The following is a 16247-nucleotide window of genomic DNA, read 5'->3' on the forward strand; positions in this document are numbered from 1 at the left end:
ACGGTCATGCCAATCGCTACAAATTCCAGATGAGGCACAAAAACAGCAGGTGCTTCAACGGATATCAAGTGCTCCTTTAAGTGGGCTCTCTTCCACCTCAACTTCAACATCACAAATACTCCACTCCTCAGAGGTGTCACCCCAATCACACTTGCTTCCTCACAGCTCCCAAGTCTCCAGCTGCCCATCTGAGTATGGGGTAGAACAGATGGTTGAGTCTGCAGAGCTGTTTACTCATAATATAGCCTGGGAATCAGAGGTCGGCTCCAGAGCTTCTGTGAATCCAGACGAGGAAATGATCTGCACTGATGCCCAGAATCTTTATGAGTCAGATCCAGGACCAGACGCAGAAGGTTCTGACCATAATGTAGACCCTCATTCCCAAACTGTAACTCCTGTTGGTGGGGACAATGAGGAAGACGATGATGAGACTCAAATACCTGATTGGAGCGACAACTTGAGTTTTTTGTCAGGGCAGGAAGAGGTTGGCTCTGAGGATGACGGGTGTGAGAACACACAGGGTGATGATGACGAGGTTGCAGATCCCACTTACTGTCAACCCACAGTCAGCCAGTCGATGAGGTCAGCAGAGGAGGTGGAGGAGGATGCTAGTGACGATGAGATCAGGTTGCGCCTTCCTGGACAGAGACGTAGTACTGGAAGCACGTCAACAACTGCATTCTCAAACACAACTCTGCCTCTGACCACAAGTCGTGGTGGCTCTTCAGGTCGCATGGGTGCTAAGCCTTGCATAGCCTGGGCATTTTTTCAGATCGATAAGGATGACCCAACTCGTGTTATCTGTAACATTTGTCACCAAAAGCTAAGTAGAGGCCAAAAAATCCATAGTTTGAGTACTTCATGCATGAACCGTCACATGGATATGAAGCATAAGTTGCAGTGCGAAGCTCACTGTGCTACAATGCGGCCTAGCGGGCCGGGACAACCACCATCTGCCCCACCTGTGTCATCCTGGGGAGACTAAAAGCTACTGTGTAGTCTTTTCCAAAAATTTGAGGGAATTACCACGGGAATGGTTTGGAAGAGGTATAAGAGTTTAGGTAGGACGTTCATTTTTAGTATACTTATTCTGCCGAACCAGGAAAAATCCTTCACCGTCCAAAAAGTAAGATCTTTATGGAGTTGTTCAATAAAGGGCCCAAAATTAAGATAAAATAGACAGGAGAGGTCTCTATGAATACAAATTCCTAAGTATTTGATACCCTGTGAAGGCCAGGCAAAGGGAGAGTTGGACTGGATGGAATCCTGTATGGATTTGGGGAGGGAGACATCGAGGGCCTCAGACTTCGCTGCATTGATTTTAAAATTTGACCATGTAACAAAGTGATCTATTTCAGCCATAACAGCAGGGATGGATATATGTGGTTGAGTGATATATACTAGGACATCATCAGCAAAAGCAGAGCACTTGTATTCGGTGCCTCCCACCTCAATCCACCTAATATTGGGGTTATCGCGAATTGATGAGAGCAGGTGCTCCATCACTAGGATGTATAAGAGAGGGGACAGAGGACATCCCTGCCTTGTCCCATTGGTGATTATGAAAGGTGATGAAAATGTTCCATTTATCTTCAGCCTAGCTGACGGATTGCGATACAGGGCCATGATTTTGGCTATAAAAGGGTCCCCTAGACCCCTACCCCAAGCTTTTTAAGAGAATAATATATGGCGTGCCAGGAGACTCTATGGAATGCTTTCTCAGCATCCAACGAGAGTATCTAATCACAAATTTTTAACTGCATCTAGCCCAGGCAATACTTTGGGCCTAGTAGCAGTGTCTGCTAGTCAGCGGAGTAGCCACTGCCTGTAGATCTAATTAAAAATTTTTAACTGCATCTAGCCCAGGAAATACTTTGGACCTAGTAGAAGTGTCTGCTAGTCAGTGGATTATCCCACCTGTTAAGCAAGCTACACCACCTGTAGTTTGGACACTTAATTTTTCCAAAGGAAATGCTTCGGGCCCCCGGGACACTCAGTGAAGAGCATCGGGGAGGCACCCCAAGGCACAGGGGCTGGGACTGGCGGTAGGACGCCTTGCGGTGGACCGCCAAGCTCGATCCTTATAAAAGCTTTTTAACTGAAGCAGCTTTAGTGGACGCTACTGGAGCTGGAATTCCCGCGGCTGCTGGCATCAGACTTGCCCTCCAATAGATCCTTGTAAAAGGATTTAAAGTGTACTCATTCAAATTACAGAGACAATTTAAATTAAAAAGCTTAGACCTGCCTCCACTGCAGGAGGGCTCGCTTGACCCACCAGCGGACAGGCACCAGTATTGGGCGAGGGGGGCTGGCCGCCAGGGTCCACCGCAGCTCCGGCACAAACCCGGCGACACTGAGGTCGCACGGGCAGGAACGGACTGGCCGTGTCAGCTTCGCACTTTTTTGGCTTTAGAAGGGCATGACATGCCTATATCTGTGTCTCCCCCTCCTTTTACTACCCCACCTCTTTTCTTTTCGCATGACTATATGTACTTGTCACTTTTCCATGTGTTAGTTGTGTCTTCTGAGCAGTTTGTCAGGTTTTGGACACCTTTGAAGGTGTTTTCTAAGTGTTTCTATGTGTTTTTGTTTGCCTGCCATTGGTTTTAACGGTGTTCGACGGTGTTCGACGAACAGTTCGGCGAACATACGGGTGTTCGACGAACCGAACCGAACTCGAACACTACGGGGGTGGCTCAACTTTAGCCGTAAGTGCTCAGCGTAGACTGGCGATCCAGTCTTATTCTGGAAGCAATCAAAAATGATGTACCCCAAAATGTTACCAATAAAACCCCTAATTTAACCCACACAAAACTAGCCCCCTCTCATCTGTCACTGGGACTATAGGGGCTCCCACATTACTGGTAGAACAAAGACTCTGGAAAAGCGACAGCTCCCATCCCCTCAAATAAAATCCAGTGAATTCTGCGCTCCCAAATCCAAAATCCAAATGCCTCCTCCTTCCGAGCCCCACTGTGCCTAAACCACAGTAAGCGGACACATGTTTGGCATTATTGTAGCGGGGAGAGCATTTAATTTACGGGGTGTGTGTCAGCAGGAGAAATGTATGGGGGCACTACACTTTATGGGGACACAAAGTATGGGCACTAAACTGGCATATTTGGAATTCTCCAGAATAAAGCCTGGCATGGATGTTACATAATAGTTACTGCAGCAGTAGATGAATTCATTGAGATGTGTAATTTTTACAATGGAGTCATTTTTGGGGGGTTTTCTGCTGTACTGGCACCTTAGGGGCTTCGCAAACTATTCTACCAAAATCTATGCTCCAAAAGCCAAATAGTGCTCCTTCCTTCTCAGCCCTGACGTGTGGCCTAACAGTAATTTTTGATGATATATGGGGCTTCATCGCGTTCGGGAGAAATAGCATAACAAATTATGGAGTCCGTTTTCTTCTGTTATCCACTGAAAAAATTACAAATTTGGGGCTAAAACTACATTTTTGTGAAAAAAATGAAAATTTTCAGTATGACGACCTAATGTTAACAAATTCTGTGTAGTACCTGTGGGTTCAAAATGCTCACTATACCCCTGGATAAAATCCTTGAGGGGTGTAGTTTCCAAAGTAGGGTAACTGGTCAGGGTTTTCCACTGTTTAGGCAACATGACACCTGCAGACCATACCATCAAAGTCTGCATTCCAAACGTCACTTCCTTTCCAAGCCCTGCCGTGCGCCCATACAATAGTTTTCCCCTACATAGTGGGAAATGTTATTTATTAACTATTTTGTGTGATATATCTGTCTGATTTAAGAGCATGAAAATTCAAAGTTTGAAAATTGCTAAATTTTCACCAAATTTTGGTTTTTTTCACAAGTACACACAAGTCTTATCGAAGACATTTTACCAGTATCATGAAGTACAATATGTGATGAAAAAATAGTCTCAGAATCAGCGGGATCCGTTGAAGCATTAAAGAGTTATTACCTCATAAAGTGACACTGGTCAGAATTGTAAAATTTGGCCCGGTCATTAATCCGTCCTTAAGGGGTTAAGGGATTTTCCAGTACTGGACAACTTCTGCTTAAAAAAAATGTCACTTTCAGAAAAGTGGACCCAAAACACTCTAAAATACCTATCTCTCTGTATATGTAATTTTATGATAGTGACCGATCACAACAGTCTTAGCTAGTTACATCAGGTGGTCAACGACAATAGTAAACTGTTGCGGTGGAGTCTAGCAGTATGACTTCACTGTCCAGCACAAGTGATCATGGGAACACAGATGGGCTATCTGGAAGAAACTGGTGAGATGAGCTTGGGAGACAATTTGTGAATCAATCTCCCATGCTATCTCTAAAAGGGGGAGGTGTCATGGTGGCAGCATCTCACAGTTTCTGAAAGGGCAAACTTTGACTGTGCACATCCTCATTAGCAAAGAGGTTGTGGAGACATGAGAGTCTCCCATGGGCATAATACTACTCAGACAACAAAGGGTGAGGGTAAAACAATAACATATAGAACAGTCCCAGCAAAATACCCAAGATGGTGCAAAATTACAGAGTCTCACCCTCCCACTGACTCGCCCGGATTAGAGAAGCTGCGACTCCGTAGCTTCCAGGGCCGACTACTGCCACCAGTAGCACCCCGCTTTTAGCGGGCACCCACAGAGAGAAGATAACGACAAGCTTAGGAAGAAGACAGTCCATTGAGGCAGGTGACCAGATGGTCCCAACATGGCTTCTCCAAACGTCTCCATGGGTTCCAGAAGACCAGATGGTCCCAACCTGACTTCTCTGAACATATCCATGGGGCCAGGTGACCGGAGAGTCCCAACCTGGCTACGTCAAACGTATCCCTGGGGTCAGATGACAGGAGGGTCACAATCCTAGATTTCCCAAATGTATCCATAGGTTCAGTGATATGCAATGGAGCAGATCTGTGTTCTTCCAGCTGGGGCCAGTGTCCCCTAAGCGGACATCCTGTAGAGTCACATCTGTGTCCCTCTTGATGGAGCCATGTTGTCCTAGCTATTGCTCTGTCAGTTCACTCTGATTCTTCTTGCAGAATAATAGAAATCCATTTTCATATCCACATCTGTGACTCAGGTCATCATCCACAGGTCAAGGGGGAGATGGGAGGAGTTTAACTCTCAATGTTTGAGCATTTAATCGATCTGCATAGTTCATCATTCTCTGTTTTGCGGGTCAACAAGCCAGAGGTCGCACACAATGGTAAATTAACATATTTAGCAAACATCCATTGTTCAATGACCCAGCATCCATGTCTTGCACAGTTAGCAGACAATAAGTTGCAGTAAATATCAACTCAAATGTCAACATCCAGGCTTATACAAATAATAGTCTGTTTCTTGACCAATGAAAGAAAAACACATAAATTCAATAGTCAACAAAGATAATAGCGTATGTTTCCTGACCTACTGAATTTATGTTTGGATAATTAAGATTAAATCCTGTGTCGTCACAGAGGTGCTAATAAATGTAAGATGAGATAATTGCCCTTAAGCATGGCACTAATGGAAATGTAATATTTTCCATGCCATTTATACAATAATCAGATGTCAAAACTAAGCATGATATATTTGTGTTCGGGGAACCTAATGGCTTCTGTTGCTGCAAATGCAATGTTTTTCACCGGAATGCATATCAGCCCAAATTATGGAAATATCATAGGCATGTTTGGTGTGTGTAGGCTAGTAAAAATATGCTGAGAAACATGGCGGTCATATTATTCCACTAGGAGGTTCCTGTGGGAAAATATGACCTAAAGTAGAATTAGATCCTAAACTGGGTCTTTGCATATGATTAGTCATCTTCCTTCTGCCTCAGTAAAGGGAGTGGTGAGGGGTTTGGATAAGGCCCTATATAACACCTGATCAAGATAAACCCATGGTCAGTGCCTAGGAGAAGCAACATGTATTTTTGCAAAGTCTCTTCTGCAAAGGTACGCTCACTGACCTAATCATACATTTCTTTATTTATCCCTTTTATTTATCATTTTATAAGTACTGTACCTTTTTTTCATATTTTACATTTAATACGTTTGTTCCTTGCTGCTCTAAACGTACCCACAACCCTGAAGAGGGAAAGTACAGCCTGGTTGTGTTACCCTGTTTAAGAAGAGTACCTGTCAGGTGCTTGGGATAGCTGGGTGGCATGTGTGCTAGTGAATTACCCAGTGCAGGCGTCACGCTTGCCTAGTAAAACAGTGGCAGCAAAATATGTGGTATGGATATGTGTACATGCTGTGGGATGAGCTTAGCTCATTTTTAGCCTATGCAATAAGTGAGTGGAAGTGGAGTATCCATTTACAGTTGCATACAAGTCACTCCTTCAGCGAGTGGGTGTTGTACGTGAAACCCCACTTTTTTTTTTATTTTAAAATTTCTACAAATTGTTTGACTAGATATTTGCCCATCAATCCTGATTAAACTGACAGCAGCAGCTGAGACTTTAATTATTATACACCTTAAATAGTGTTGTGCCTGCAAGTTGCAACTTCAGATTATTACTACTCCCATCAACAAACTCTAGGAGTTGGGAAGTTGAAGAGTTGAAGCTTCAATCCTCCAACTCCCCGTGTGGACCTGCCGTGCTCATCGGCTGGCGCTCCTTTTTTGTTTGTTTTAACATACGGCACCTGATTAGGATGTCCGGACTTTGTAGCAGCAGGCTGATTGAGTTGTAACAAAGTTGTCCACATTCAATATATTTATCTGGTGTGTTTTGTTGGTTTTTCTTCCCCTTCTCTCTCCTCAGAAGCGATACTTTTCAGCCTTTTTTCTTGTATCATCACACTCTAGTAATGTACAGTACAGACCAAAAGTTTGGACACACCTTCTCATTTAAAGATTTTTCTGTATTTTCATGACTTTGAAAATTGTACATTCACACTGAAGGCATCAAAACTATGAATTAACACATGTGGAATTATATACTTAACAAAAAAGTGTGAAACAACTGAAAATATGTCTTATATTCTAAGTTCTTCAAAGTAGTCACCGGAAATGGTTTTCACTTCACAGGTGTGCCCTGTCAGGTTTAATAAGTGGGATTTCTTGCCTTATAAATGGGGTTGGGACCATCAGTTGTGTTGTGCAGAAGTCAGGTGGATACACAGCTGATAGTCCTACTGAATAGACTGTTAGAATTTGTATTCTGGCAAGAAAAAAGCAGCTAAGTAAGGAAAAATGAGTGTCCATCATTACTTTAAGAAATGAAAGTCAGTCTGAAAAATTGGGCAAACTTTGAATGTGTCCCCAAGTGCAGTTGCAAAAACCATCAAGCGCTACAAAGAAACTGGCTCACATGAGGACCGCCCTAGGAAAGGAAGACCAAGAGTCACCTCTGCTTCTGAGGATAAGTTTATCCGAGTCACCAGCCTCAGAAATCGCAGGTTAACAGCAGCTCAGATTAGAGACCCGGTCAATGCCACACAGTGTTCTAGCAGCAGACACATCTCTACAACAACTGTTAAGAGGAGACTTTGTGCAGCAGGCCTTCATGGTAAAATAGCTGATAGGAAACCACTGCTAAGGACAGGCAACAAGCAGAAGAGACAAGTTTGGGCTAAAGAACACAAGGAATGGACATTAGACCTGTGTAAATCTGTGCTTTGGTCTGATGAGTCCAAATTTGAGATCTTTGGTTCCAACCACCGTGTCTTTGTGCGACGCAGAAAAGGTGAACGGATGGACTCTACATGCCTGGATACCACCGTGAAGCATGGAGGAGGAGGTGTGATGGTGTGGGGGTGCTTTGCTGGTGACACTGTTGGGGATTTATTCAAAATTGAAGGCATACTGAACCAGCATGGCTACCACAGCATCTTGCAGCGGCATGCTATTCCATCCGGTTTGCGTTTAGTTGGACCATCATTTATTTTTCAACAGGACAATGACCCCAAACACACCTCCAGGCTGTGTAAGGGCTATTTGACCAAGAAGAAGAGTGATGGGGTGCTACGCCAGATGACCTGGCCTCCACAGTCACCAGACCTGAACCCAATCGAGATGGTTTGGGGTGAGCTGGACCGCAGAGTGAAGGCAAAAGGGCCAACAAGTGCTAAGCATCTCTGGGAACTCCTTCAAGATTGTTGGAAGACCATTTCCGGTGACTACCTCTTGAAGCTCATCAAGAGAATGCCAAGAGTGTGCAAAGCAGTCATCAAAGCAAAAGGTGGCTACTTTGAAGAACCTAGAATATAAGACATATTTTCTGTTGTTTCACACCTTTTTGTTAAGTATATAATTCCACATGTGTTAATTCATAGTTTTGATGCCTTCAGTGTGAATGTACAATTTTCAAAGTCATGAAAATACAGAAAAATCTTTAAATGAGGTGTGTCCAAACTTTTGGTCTGTACTGTATATCGCTACACTATGTAAGGCCCTGTTGTTTTTATCTTTTTATAAGTTTTATTTCTAACCTTTGATGGTGACAACCCTATAAATCATCTTTTAACCCTTTACTGAGTCATAGTGGAGAGCTTGTAAAGGCTGACTTATGGGTTCGTTTGCTTCATTATGGGGACTTTTTCTCTTCCAACTGTTTGGAATGCTTGTAATCTAGAATTTCTAAGACAAATTACTGGATTGCATCATTGAACAAAATTAGACATAGGTACTTACTTTTTGTCTGAGGTCGGAGGTCATTGAGTTGCAAGTTGGATGGCAAGGACATGTGCTCCCGGGGCAGGCAGCTGTTATTGAGCTTCATGTTATTAGAAGTGCTGTAAAATATGTAAAGAAAGAACATTGATAATCTAAAAGTGTGCTCTCCACCAACAATAGTAATAAACAGATGAAGCTTTGTATGATTAATATCCTCATCATAGGAAGAGCCGTCTATAGCTACAGGCATATACTGTAAATACATACCTATATAGCTACCTGACTATTTATGCAACCCAAAAATGTTTCATTTTCACAAGGGTAACAGGAGAAAACGAATGGTACAATTTGTTGCACAATTTCTCCTGAGTACACCAATATGTGGTCAAAAACTACTTTTGAAGCACAGTGTAAAGCTCAGAAGGGAAGGAGCACCATATTATAGTGCAGATCTTGCTGTTATGGTTTGCGGGTGCCATGTCACAGTGGCAGAGCCCCTGAGGTGCCAGAACAGCAGAAACCCTTGCAAAAGTGAAGTCATTTTACAAACTACACCTCTCAATTAATTCATCTAGGGGTGCAGTGATCATATTGACACCATAAGTGTGTCACAGATTTTTTTACCATTGGGTGGTGAAGAAAAAAATAATTATATTATTACCACAAAAATTTTGTTTTACCTCAGATTTTACATTTTCACACTGGGAAATCAGTAAAAATGGCACCAAAATGTGTCTCACAATTTCTGCTGAATGTGGCAATACCCCATATGTGTCTGTACAGTACTGTTTAGCCACACAGCGAGACTCGGGAAGGACGGGGCGCTATTTGCTTCCTGGTGTGCAGATTTTCCTAGAATAGTTTGTTGGCTCCATGTACAGAGACCCTAAGTTCCAGAATTTATCTACAGGTGTAGTGACAATTTTGACTCCATGGGTGTTTTCCAGAAACAAACCGCAGAAGTTGCTGAGTGAAAATTGAAAAATCTACAAGTGTAGTGCCCAGTACGTTGTAGTGCCCAATACATTGCAATGCCCGTATATTGTGCACAGCTCGTGCTTATGGAGATACGCAACCGTAAATTAGGCAGGCTCTCACCGTTACAGAAATGGCAAACATGTGGACGCAAAATGTGGTTTAGGCACACTGGCGCTCAGAAGGGAGGGGGGCATTTGGATTTGAGAGTGCAGAATTCGCTGGATTTCTTTTGGGGGGCGATGAGCCATTTTGCTTTTCCAGAGCCTTTGTACTACCAGTAACGTGGAAGCCCCCTATATTTCTGTTAACAGATGATGGACCTGAGTGGGAACTTCCTTTTTTTGTTGATTGAGTTGAAGCTTTTATTGGGAACATTTTACATAACATTTTGGATCACATTTATCCTGCGCTCTATGCTGAGCACTTACAACGGGGTTTCCATCTAACTCTCTGAATGATGTGATTCAGATGGACCCCCGAGGGATCCGTTCACTATAATGAGGCAGCAGAGATACACAGGACTCCTTCTGGCCCCTGTTCAGTGGTGTCCTTCTTTTCAGAGAGGCACAAAACTGTGTCCGACCGTGCTTTTATACACACTTAAAAAAAACAGACTCTACTACGTGTGGGAGTCTGTCTCCAGTAAGCATATACGTCCAAAAATGATGCACATCAGAACATATGTTCACTCTCTCTGCACCATTATAGTCTACTAGATGGTGGCCCGATTCTAACGCATCGGGTATTCTAGAATATGTATGCGGCCGACGGGGCGCAATCAGCAGAGTGGTGTTTAAATTTGGCGCCAAAATCGCTGATTGGTCGCGGCCGGCAACCGCGACCAATCAGCAAAGCGGTGTTTAAATTTAGCGCCTATATCGCTGATTGGTCACGGCCGGCGGTCGGGACTAATCAGCAGAGCGGGGTTTAAATTTGGCACCAATAATGCTGATTGGTCACGTTTGCTGGCCGCGACCAATCAGCATTATTGGCGCCAAATTTAAACCCCGCTCTGCTGATTAGTCCCGACCGCCGGCCGTGACCAATCAGCGATATAGGCGCTAAATTTAAACACCGCTTTGCTGATTGGTCGCGGTTGCCGGCTGCGACCAATCAGCGGTTATGGTGCCAAATTTAAACACGCTCTCCAGTCCTCACTAACACGGTTAGCTGATTGGTCGCGGCGGCCGCCCGCGACCAATCACCGATATTGCCGCCAAATTTAAACACCGCTTTGCTGATTGGTCGCGGTTGCCAGCCGCGACCAATCAGCAGTATTGGCGCCAAATTTAAACCTCGCTCAGCTGATTAGTCGCGACCGCCGCCCGTGACCAATCAGCGATATTGGCACCAAATTTAAACACCGCTTTGCTGATTGGTCACGACCGCCGGCCGCAACCAATCAGCATTATTGGCACCAAATTTAAACCCCGCTCTGCTGATTGGTCGCGGCCAGCAAACGTGACCAATCAGCAGAGCGGGGTTTAAATTTGGCGCCAATAATGCTGATTGGTTGCGGCCGGCAGTCGCGACCAATCAGCAAAGCGGTGTTTAAATTTGGTGCCAATATCGCTGATTGGTCACGGCCGGCAACCGCGACCAATCAGCAGAGCGGGGTTTAAATTTGGCGCCAAAATCGCTGATTGGTCGCGGCTGGCGGTCGCGACCAATCAGCAGAGTTGGGTTTAAATTTGGCGCCAATAATGCTGATTAGTCACGGCAGGCGACCGCGACCAATCAGCAGAGCGGGGTTTAAATTTGGCGCCAAAATCGCTGATTGGTCGCGGCCGGCGGTTGCGACCAATCAGCAGAGCGGGGTTTAAATTTGGCGCCAATAATGCTGATTGGTCGCGGCCGGCGGCTGCAGCCAATCAGCGACCGGTGTTACTGAGAATGGGGAGTGGCGTTGATGTGCAGGTACTTTCGGTGTGAGTAGCCGGGAGATGAACGGCTAGCGCCGGTCATCTCCCGGCTGCATCGCCGCTGACTTCCATGCGGCTACCGTCGGGAGATCAGCGGCTAGTGCCGCTGATCTCCCGACGGTGGCCTGCGTGTTTAAAATCCGGCGCCAATTCGCGGCCGTGCTGCAGCAGTCGCTGACTGATCGGGGCCGGCTGGGCGCGACCAATCAGAGAAGCGGGGTTTTAAATTTCACGCCAATTTTGCTGATTTGTCGCGGCCGCGACCAATCCGCACAGCGGTGTTTAAATTTGGCGCCAAGATCGCTGATTGGTCGCGGGCAGCGGCCGCGACCAATCCGCACAGCGGTGTTTAAACTTGGCGCCAATATCGCTGATTGGTGAGGACCGGGGAGCGGGAGCAGCTGGGAGATGAGCGGCTGCTCGCAGCAGAAGCACCCGGTTCTCCGTTCACACTTGCCGTCGGGAGATCAGCAGGCCAAGCCGCTGATCTCCCGACGTTAGCCGCATGGAGGTCAGCGCTGCTGCCAGTTGGTGTAGTTCTGCTGCTAGCGCCGCTCATCTCCTGGCTGCATCGCCGCTGACCTGCGTGTGGCAGATGAGCAGCTAACGGCCGCCATCTTTTTTCTGAAATCCCGCGTCGCTGATTGGCCGCGGCCGGACCAATGAGCGACACGGGATTTCCTGGACAGACAGCGGCCGGACCAATGAGCGACGCGGGATTTCCTGGACAGACAGACAGACAGAAAGACAGACAGACTGGATAAGACAATTATATATATAGATGGCCCCATCGGCGCATACGCCTGAATTCCGTTTGCAAGGGGATTTCGAACGTAAGCCTTGACTGGACCAATGAACGGGTGCAAAAACACAGTGTGAAAGCACCCTAAGGTTTATCTGTGCTTCTACCTGCTGAAGTGGCTTCAAGTAAGGAACCTGTTTGTTAGTAGGTGTAATGAGAGACCTGCATCTCCTGGTTATGCAAATGTCCAATGCAAGTACTATGCAAGGCACAATGGGTTGTTCAGCAGTTAAAAAATGTTTTTAAAAGGCCTCAGATTTAAAAAAACAAAAAAACTCTCTTGTCCCAGATCTTATTTACTCTTTTTCCGCTGGTATCTACTTCCTTGGTCTCATCTTGATATACCAGAAATTGCCTCTCAGCCAGTCACTGGCCACTCAACTAGTGATTGCCTGCTGGGCATTTACAGCCATTTCCAGATTGTTGAGACCAGACCATGATGCTGAGAATCGGATAAGCATCAAAATGGGAGGGTGAAGATTTACTTTTTTTATTATTTTAAGCCACCTTCAAAAATAATTTTAATTTGCTGGACAACACCTTCAAGTAATAGACAGTCCCTGCATAAAGTAAGTGTAGCTAGATGTGATCAGCTCGTTTCTCACCTTAGTGTTAGTTGGTTTCCCATATGATCTAAAAAAGAAAGATTATTGGTAAATTTGGTAAGAGGTGCATTCCCACCTTCATGCCACCTCCCGACAATGTTTCCTTATCCTACTAGGACAATTTCTTGTTACCACTCACATTTGATTCTTTTCCTTTTCAGCACAAGGCAACAGACGAGGATATTAACCATAAGAATCCCAGCAATCAGTGCAGACCCTGCCCCAATCAGTAGCACCAGTGGGAGCTCTACCCTGACTGACAGCAGGTCTGTGATTTAGAGAAAGAGTGGAATTATTCTTCAGACTCATACTAGTATCATAGATGTACTGCCGCAGGTTCAGATAACTCACCTCCTGGAGTAACTGACGTATGACTGACTTCACTCTGCTTGGTGTTAACTTTTACCCTCAGGCTACCATTGCCATCTATACTGCGAGTGTCCAACAGAAGAAAGCGAGAAGAATTGGTGAAGAATCTTCCATCTTGATCTCGTAGGGGGAAGCCAGATGGAGGCTGATTCTGGATCACTAGTAGAAGTAGGAGGGATAATCCAGAGACATGGGGTGTACTAACTGGAGATTCTGGTGGAACTGAGAGGTAGAAAAATACACCTTATTTATCACAGATTATAATTATGCACTATATAGACATTTTTTGCCCTCACATTATGAGTTTCCTTTATACACTGCAAGGATCTAAGTGTCTAGTTCTATGGGGACTAAACTATACCCAAGGACAACTACACAAAGGTTTGGTCCTATGGAATCGTTCTATAGATGACAATGTTTTTATTTAGAAGGAATCTCATAAGGCCTTATCTAACTTCCTGACAGAACTGAACCATAACAATTTTGGGTTATTTTTTACCCCTATGATCAGTTACACAAGCATCAATTTTTTGGACCTAACAATCTGAGTGGATCAAGGCAAGCTGATCACAAAACATTTCCGTAAGGCAGTAGATTCAAACAGCTATATACCCATCATGAGCTGTCACCTCTCATCATGGCTATTAAACATTCCAAAGGGCCAATTTACCTGTATTTGGAGAAATTGCACAAAAATTACTACGTAGAAGAAGCCCAATTTCTAAAAAGCCAATTTATAAGTAAAGGTTAAAAGGTTGATGCCTTAGAAGCTTCCTTAAAGGAAGTACAAGATACTACGAGATCACAGCTGATCCATACTAGAAGGCCTTTAACAGAGCCTCCGAACTTACAGGAACAAATCCAAAAAGTGTCCATTATCACTCAATATCATGCTAACAATGAGGCCTTTAAGAGGATTAATAATAAATATTGGCACATCCTCAAACAAGACAACGTCATTGAGGATTTTTTGCCTCTACATCCGAAATTCATTTACAGACGTGCACCAACCTTGGGCCTAAAAGTTGCTCCTACCAGTAAGGGCATCGATATGCCCATAAACAAAGGAGTACACCAGTCACAAAATCAAGGTGTTTTTTTTTCCAATGCGGCTTTTGTACCTGCTGTAGACGATGTTCAATGACAAGATCGGGGAGGATAAATTGTAATGACTCAGAAGGCACAGAAACTCATACTATCAAGGATAATATCAGATGTTCCACAATGTGGGTCATATATATCACTGAGTGCCCATGCAAAAAAATGTATGTGGGGATGACCAAAAGGAAAGGTTTTATTGGCCATCCATTGTCGAGACATTTTAAAGACACACCTTTATAGGATTGGTTGTGGGTTCTTTGGCATCCAAACTATTCCTAAACATCGGACAGGCAGAGATTATATTGGCCAGATGTCCAGGGCAGAGTCAAAATGTTTTTTTTTTTACTAAATAGTCCGGCACCAAAAGGTCTAAATTTCGACATAGAATTACATGCCTTTTAATGCCACTCAGTCTTATACAGTTGTTATGGTTTCCCATGGCACCTCCCATAACACTCTCTATTAGTATTGTTATTTCTTCCCTCTCCTACCATTAGGCAAGAATTTTTAACATTTTTACATAAATTAATCCGGTCTTTCTTTTAATAACAGTTTATCTTATGACCCCCCCTTGACTACATAGTCCTGAAATCAATTGGACTATAAATTCTCTAATTTACCATGTGCCTTATAGATCACGGTGAGGAAAGAGGAGAGAGGGGGATTTTAGGAACTCGTGGTGAGAGACAAACACTTTGGTTCTGTTAGGAGTCCATCTGGGAGGTGCCGTACCTGCCGTTGATTGCAGCCATATGAAGAAAGGGAAAAACGTAATTCATTGGCACATCCATCCAGAAGGTAAAATGGAAAAATCTTTATTAGGTTACATATTAAAAAATGAAAACCGAAACTTCAGACCTGACGCGTTTCTGGTGTACGACGACACCCTTATTCATAGGATAGTATGAGGAAAGTGAATGAGTGGGTATATATACCACACACCATTAACTAATGACCATAATTAATTGAAAGAACAGCTGCGTTTGTCCCTAGACACCCCATAGGAATACACATATGTAATGAAGATATTAATATTACCATATAAATGCTGGAAAATTAAAATAATTAACAAGAAGAATACAGACTTGCATGATATAATATAGATAAGACGCATAAATCAAAATGAATATATAAAAAATAAATCATTCCTAGAATTCATTCTCTGGAATAATTGGTATCAAGTTGCAAGATCCAAAAAGCCTTCCTTGTATTGGTTAATACTATCTTTTCAGTGTTACATGCAAGATTTTATCTTAAATGCAAATGTTAAAAAAATTCCTGCACCAGCTACCTGCCAAGACAAGATGAGGTCACTTCTCAGGTAGACCCCCAGTACTTACAATGAATGCTCAGCAACTCTTCATCTTTGCCTTTTGTACCATTACAGTTTTCTCCAATAATCTCTGCAAGGGACAGGCTGCTTGAACTACCAGGGGTTACTGGTAGCATAAATGGGGGCTCTCTACCAAGCCCTCCCTCTTGCTTTACACCATTCAAGTACCAAGTAAGGGTAGAACCACTGGCCTCACACGACGCTCCATGAACTTCATTTTTTAAATTTGGCTTCCCAAGAGCTGAAATAAGCATGAAAATGAGAAATATTATTGGAATACATATAATTAACAAATGCAGTATTTAGATATTTGGAATATTAATAGTGTAGTGAGCTGGCAGGCTCTGGCTGTTCTGTGATTATTGATATAGAGTCTGTTACAGAAGTGATCACACAGGCTGATGTTGCCACCTTGTGGCCAGAGGTTGCACCTGCGCAGGGTGTGATGACAGAGAAAAAGACTGAGCCTCCTGTGTCCGGCCCTAGAGAGTCACGTGACCAAAGTGGGAAGCAGAAAAAAGCGCGAAAAGAGTTTGCTGTGGTC

General features: G+C 44.0%; 1 protein-coding gene across 3 annotated transcripts in view; it reads right to left on the reverse strand.

Annotated features, from left to right (window-relative positions):
- TMEM25 (transmembrane protein 25) overlaps window positions 1–16247 on the reverse strand; it is a 99080-nt gene that overhangs the window by 30548 nt on the left and 52285 nt on the right. For all 3 annotated transcript variants that reach the window (XM_073656602.1, XM_073656604.1, XM_073656603.1), the window contains 5 exons: window positions 15711–15944; window positions 13252–13491; window positions 13040–13168; window positions 12901–12928; window positions 8612–8712 (listed from right to left, as the gene is read on the reverse strand). In XM_073656602.1, the coding sequence (XP_073512703.1) occupies window positions 8612–8712; window positions 12901–12928; window positions 13040–13168; window positions 13252–13491; window positions 15711–15944 (732 nt within the window). The remainder of the gene's footprint in view (window positions 1–8611; window positions 8713–12900; window positions 12929–13039; window positions 13169–13251; window positions 13492–15710; window positions 15945–16247) is intronic.

Source organism: Phyllobates terribilis, unplaced genomic scaffold (assembly GCF_046119375.1).
Source record: "Phyllobates terribilis strain yellow unplaced genomic scaffold, ASM4611937v1 Scaffold_12__6_contigs__length_324123572, whole genome shotgun sequence".
Taxonomy (NCBI): domain Eukaryota; kingdom Metazoa; phylum Chordata; class Amphibia; order Anura; family Dendrobatidae; genus Phyllobates; species Phyllobates terribilis.